Source organism: Myotis brandtii, unplaced genomic scaffold (assembly GCF_000412655.1).
Source record: "Myotis brandtii unplaced genomic scaffold, ASM41265v1 scaffold196, whole genome shotgun sequence".
Classification (NCBI taxonomy): Eukaryota; Metazoa; Chordata; class Mammalia; order Chiroptera; family Vespertilionidae; genus Myotis; species Myotis brandtii.
The window spans coordinates 5,286,475-5,293,343 of NW_005357311.1; the positions used below are offsets into that span (position 1 = coordinate 5,286,475).

Consider the following 6,869-nt stretch of genomic DNA (forward strand, 5'->3'; position numbering starts at 1 on the left):
TGGGTGTGTGTGTGTGTGTGTGTGTGTCCCTCAGCCAGGCCTATGCCTTCTCACAATCGGGGACCCCTCGGGGAAACAGGGAGCAGGCCTAAGCCAGCAGTCAGACATCTCTCTTGCAGTCTGGGGCTCTCGCAGTCCAGGACCCCTTGCTCATTACCTCCCGCCTGCAGCAGAGGCAGGAGAGGCTCCCATCACCGCCGCTGTGCTCGCCAGCCATGAACCCAGCTTCTGGCTGAGTGGCACTCCCCCTGTGGGAGCACACTGACCACCATGGGGCAGTTCCTGCATTGAGTGTCTGCCCCCTGGTGGTCAGTGCACGTCATAGTGACTGGTCATTCCACCATTCAGTCTATTAGCATATTAGCCTTTTATTATATAGGATAATGTGGATTATAGACTATTTAGTATTAGAAGCAAAATGACTAAATGCTCCAGTAAAAAAATACCCATAAATATTGTCAAATTGGATAAAAATTAAAATCTAATATATAATCCTGCTAGAAGAAGCATTCTAAAACATAAAAATAGGTACAGTTTGAGGTAAAAGAGTGGAATAAAATACACAATTAAAAATGGTGTGAATCAAATATCAAAGGCTCAAATTATATAAAGCAAAAATAGACATAACTAAGAGAACTAGAAAAATCCACAATCATAGTAGATTTTATTATACCTCTCACAATAGTATATAACATGTAAACTATAATAATTACTTCTACATATTGCTACATATTTCTTTTGGATAAACTACAACTACCAATATCATCCAGAGAGAAAAGGGTTAAGATTAATTTAGCCCTACCTTTTCTTATATCCTCTGCTATCAACAGAAGGGTTGGCTTCCTCAATTTCAAATTTAAAAATAAGATAGGTCTCTTATTGCCAACTAGAAGGTGGTGAAGTCATCAATTTCAAGTCAATGACAAGGATTCAGAATATACAAAATCTTTCTGTTCTGACTAAGTTAGCCTCACAAACAAATCTCTGGCAAATAGCATGGAGAGAGGAAAATAAACTGTTCACTTTTGGGGAAAAGGGATGGACATATTTGGAAAACCCACAGAATCACTCATGCCTACATTATTTAAGCCAATATCCACTCCAGGAGAACATCTTAAAATTAGAAGTTATTACTCTCACCACATATATATCAACATAACATATGTAATAAGTAAAATATAGACTGTACTTACCATTTCCATTAATAGACAGATTATGGGTCTTGAAATTGTCCTCAGCATTTTCCAAGGTCAGTGTAGCATGAGCTAGCAAATTATACTTCGCACCACTGAAAGCGAGGAGGAGACATGTTTTCAGTACTCTGGTATAATTCCTACTGCATAAAATATTTAGATGTTCAAAAACAACAAAAAATAAACCTGACTAAAAAATGGGCAAAGGACTTGAATAGACATTTCTCTAAAAAGAGATATGATGGCCAATAAAGACATGAAAAGATGCTTAAGACCACTAGTGATCAGGAAAATGCAACCCAAAACTTCAATGAGATAACACTTCAAAGCCACTAGGATAGCTATTGCTAAAAAAAAACAAAACAAAAAAAAACAAAGAAAAATAGAAAATAACAAATGTTGGCCAGAATGTAGACAAATTGGAACCTTTGTACAGTGGTGATGGTAATATAAAATGCTGTAACCATTATGGAAGACAGTATCATGGTTCCTCAAGAGATATAGAATTACCATATAATCCAACAATTCTACTTGTGGTATATACCCCAAAGAACTGAAAGTAGAGACTCCAATAGATATATGTAAACCCATGAAAAAGCAGCCAAATCGTGGAAGAAGCCCAAGTGTCCATTCAAGGGTGAATGGATAAACAAATGTATGTACATGCAATAGAAAATTATTTGGCCTTAAAAAGGAAGACAATTCTAACACAGACTACAGCATGGATGAAATGCAAAGACATTATGTTAAGTGAAATAAATCAGTCACGAAGGACAAATACTGTATGATTCCACTTATATGAGGTAGGTAGAAAAGTCAAATTCAGAGGCAGAAAGTAGATTTCCAGGGGCTGAGTGGAGGGAGAAGCAGGGTGCTATTGTTTAATGGTACAGAGTTTTAGTTTAGGAAAATAAAGAAGTTCTGGAGATGAATGGTGGTGATGGTTGCACAACATTGTGTATATACTTAATGCCACTGATTTATATACTTAAAAATGGTTAAAATTGTACATTTTATTTTATGTATTTTTACCAAAATGAAAAAAACACACATTTAGATGTTATGAATGACAGGCTAAAGTTAACATAAATGATTAATCCTCTTTACCTCTTTATGCTATTTTATCATAAGAAAACCTGAAAATTATTTGGTTTACTTTACAAATGTTTCTTCAGAAGGATCTCTATTCATTCAAAAATATTAACTGAACACTGAATATTTGCCAAGTCTTATGTAAGGTGACGATAAACAAGACTCAATATTATATTCTGGTGCAGAAGGGGGGGGGAGTAGAGGGATAAATCAAATATTGGCATTTGAAAGCTATAATGCAACTCTTTTTTGTTTTTTGAAAGAAACAAAAGGTATGAGAATACTGAGGAGCTATGCTAGATAGGGGAATTTGGAAAAGATTCTCTGAAGAGCTAACAGTTATGAATAAAAGGATGGAGACAAGCAAAGAATGCAGAAAAGCATTCTAAGCAGAGAGGACAGCGTGTGCAAAGAGAGGCTGAAAAAACATGAGTGTGACTGAAGCATAGCAAGCAGGTGGCAAACACGGTACAACACAGGGTTAGAACTACAGGCAGGGGTTAGCTCACCTAAGGCTGTGAGCCTTAGAAGAAGGGTGGGTTTAATTCCAAGTGTAATGGGAAGTCATTGGAGAAGGTTAATAAGAAGGGTAGTGATGGAATCTGATTCATATTTATTTCTTGGGGAAGGAATAAATCTCCTTCTGGTTTATCAACTTTAAAGATTTGGAATTTTTATCTATAGTATCAGGAAATGGGGGATTTCATTACTAATCCTATTTTTTTTATTATGTTAAAGTAGCGCTATTGCCAAGGCATCTGAACTTTTTGATGATACATTTCATATCCTGACACTCTGTGATGATAAAAAATGAATTTTTGTTTCAAATAATTGTATTTTCTGTGCTAGCAATTTAAATTTAAAACTTTTCATGACTTTTTAATTTTCCAAAATAAAACATTCAAAACATTAAGGAGCATGTTGTTAAAAAGAAAAAGAGGACAGGTAGATGGACAGACAGAAATATAGATGAACTTTGGAGAAAAAGAGAGAAGTCTGAAGGAAATTTTTATTAATTGTGCCAGGTTATATGTTTCATAAACCTTCTTTGTCTCTTACTAAATCTTTAATAAAATCTCTATTACAAAGAAAAATTTGTATACATGTAGTAAGTATGCAATGCATGTGCTTCGTTAGTAAATAATGCTATACCCCACAGAATGTTACTCACTTTGAGAACACCTCGTTTTTTGTTTTTCCAGTTATATTGAGAAATAACTGACATACATTGCTGTATAAAGCATACAGCATGATAAGTTAGTTTATCTTGATCTTAATATGCAACCATCATAAACCAGAGATATCTGTTTCCTGTCTCCAAAACTTTTTTTTAACAAAACAATGCGTGAGTAAAGTTCAAGTTACATTCTGAATATAGTAACTGGTATAATGTCAGACTCATATGCACAATTTTGGAAAAGTTCATTAAGTATCAACAAATCTCCACTGTTGCTAGAGCTAAGAGGCACCAGCCTTATACTCCAAGAGTGGCCATTCTCTCCTGATTTTACCCTGAACAAATATCTACAGTGCCTTTCATAATTAGCTCTTATTTTTCCCTAGTGTTAGACAATGAGTCCCCCGGCCCCCCTAGCCCCATTCGGAAAAAAAAAAGGTTTAAGGAAGTATTAAAGAAAACTGTGGATAAAACAATAAAGCAATTGAGAATGGCAATTACAATGAAAAAGCAAATATTACTACACACAAACTGACTATTAACAATCATATTAGCTGTTTGGTGATCAGGGTGCATGTAATATTTTAAGAATTATTTCAACATGATGTCATTGATATATAGATATTATGGAACTACATTATCATTTTTCCCACTTAAAACAATGGGAAATAGGCTCTCCGTTAGCATAGTACAGAATATGCTATTTTCAGGAAAGAGGTTATTGACAATAGGTGGATAACTACTGCAAGAGAGTGATGCCAGGTGTGTGTGACAAGAGGCTAGTGTGTGGAGTACAGTGAGGGAGAGGGAGGAGATGTCCAAAGGTAAGTGGGAGACAGACACTGTGCACTACAGTGCCTTGTAGGGCATGACGAGAACACTGGATTTTATTCTGAGTGAAATGGGAAGCAAATGGTAGGTTTTGAGCTATGCGCTATCATCTGACTTGTATATTTGATCCCTCTGGCTGCAGTATGGAGAACAGACCACAAAGGCCAAGAGAGTGAAAATAGAGATGCCAACTAGAAAGCTACTGCAATTGACCAGTCAAGAGCTGATGCAGGTCTGGAGTAGGGTGGTGAGAAATGGTAAGATTCTTGATATATTCTTAAAGTTCATGCAATGTGGACATCTGGTGAATGCAAAAGAAAGTAAATAGTCAAGGACAACTCCAAGGCTTTTGGCCTGAGCAACTAGAAAAATGGAAATGAGGCTGACTATGAGAAGAATAGACATGGGAAGTACGAATTTAGTTTTGTATAAGTTAAGTTTGAGGTTTTTTTTTTAGATACCTATTTGGTAAAAAGGGTAGGCAGCTGGATATGTGACTCTGAAGTTAGGAAAGGGAAACATATTGGAGAATTAAATTGGGAAGTTACCAGTATATAGATAAAATTTAATGAAAATAAGTTAAATATTTAAGTCCAAGTTTTGGTGTTGTTGTTTTTTTTAAGTCAGTGCATCTTTTTTTCAAGTAAATAATTATTCTCAATTTTACCAGTTCTCACAAAATGATTGTTTAAAATGATGTATATTTATTTGCACATTGAAAAAGAATGTACTAAGTACTTCTTAAGGAGCATAAAGTAAGTTAATTCAGCTATTAGAGGCACTGGGAAAATCTAGCTCAAGGAATTTCAATGAGCTAAATTCCACAAATAAAATGAATAAATGAAATCACATGAGGGAGCAAGCTAAAAATTACCAAAAATGTTCACTGTCTTCTTTTAGATCAAACAATACTTTCTGATGATATTTCAAGTTACTTCATTTTTAAACCATGACTAATTACAATGGTAATGCTTCCAAAACCAACAATGATCTCACTCTTAAAACATTCTTGTCAGGATAACATTTTCTTACTAAAACATTACACTCATTCATTTTAGCCAATTCTAATATTGAGTTCCCCAAAGTTTAATCAGCTATATTTTTAAATCAAATAGGCCAATTGTTATAAGATTGAGGGGCTATCCAAAAATGTTATAAAAAAATAAATCACTACTTTAAACGGTAGTCTGAAAAAAAATGCACTTTTTTCAGGAAGAACAGCTATATTTGATCAATGTCATATTTCCAGAGAAAATATATATTGCCCAAATTTGATCTTTTGTGCTCATTTTGGCTGAAAATTAAAAGCTATACTAGGAATGTTTGCAGTGATCTTGAACTAGATCACTTTTGGTGTGGCTCATTGATTAGAGTGTCAGCCCACGCACTGAAGGGACTTGGGTTTGATTCCTGATCAAGGGCACGTACCTGGGTTGCAGGTGCGCTCCCCACCCCCTGGTTGATGTGTCTCTGTCTCTTTCCCCCTCCCTCCATCCCTTTGACTCTCTATGAAAAGCAATGGAAAAAATATCCTCTGGTGAGGATTAACAAAAAAATTAAAATAAAATGAAATTGATCTCCTATGCATTCTGATTACTAACGAGATTCTCAACCTCTTATGGTGCTGAAGTGGTCAGTTGAGGAAGTATCAGGTGGGTGCAGCCCTGGGCCATGAGTTTAACCTCGTGTACTCTGGATTCACACCAGAAGTGCAATAGGATGCTGAAATTAAAAGAATATGATTTGGTGAAATGTAAAAGGTTTTATTCTATCTTTTGACCAACTTTAATGGTGTAAATAAACATATGGCATGCAAGTTTCATAAAGACAATTACTGTTTGGATTCAGGTATAAATCAAGTGGAATGACAACTCTAAGTAGAAGGAACACTTCAAAACAAATATGACAATCCCAACTAAAAAGCACTTTTACCAAATAATTTTATTTTCAAAAATTCCTCTAGGCTTAGAAGAGGAATATAGTTTAAATACAAGTTCTAACATTACTGAGATTATCTTCTATGAAATTATAAACAATGATTTTAAATTTTAAAATATCTGTCTATATTTTTTATTCCTATGTCAAGTTTCTAACTGCAATGCTTCAGCATGAGTTTGAAAAAATAGTTCAGAAAAAGCACTGCTCTCAGAACAGTAAAAAGAGTAACAATAATGGTAAGAGCTACATTTATTAAATGCTTACTAAGTACCAAGTTTATGATTTATCTTTTGGAATCTCATAATGATCCTGTGGAGTTAGGTATAATTACATTATTATCTTGATTCCCATTTACAAAGGGATTACAGATGGGTAAATTAAAGCACCTTTCAGCAAATACCAGTACTTGACATAATCTTAACCTAGAAGACTTTTCAAATGGCCTTAATTCTAAAGGAAGAAAATTTAAGGGCCCCTTTCTTCTTTTTTAATGATATTTATAATAGGAAAGACTTACATCTTCTATGACTATTTTTGTGTGGATGGGACCAAGTTATGGATTATGAAATCAATTTAATAATTCATAAACAGCATTTTTTAAAACTGAAAATAACTAGAATTATAATATAATATAATTA

General features: G+C 34.5%; 1 protein-coding gene across 3 annotated transcripts in view; it reads right to left on the bottom strand.

The window, feature by feature from the left end:
• Nucleotides 1–6,869, bottom strand: part of RTKN2 (rhotekin 2) — a 61,278-nt gene that overhangs the window by 29,468 nt on the left and 24,941 nt on the right. For all 3 annotated transcript variants that reach the window (XM_005865126.2, XM_014538745.1, XM_014538744.1), the window contains exon 6: nt 1,194–1,288. In XM_005865126.2, coding sequence (XP_005865188.2) covers nt 1,194–1,288 — 95 coding nt within the window. The remainder of the gene's footprint in view (nt 1–1,193; nt 1,289–6,869) is intronic.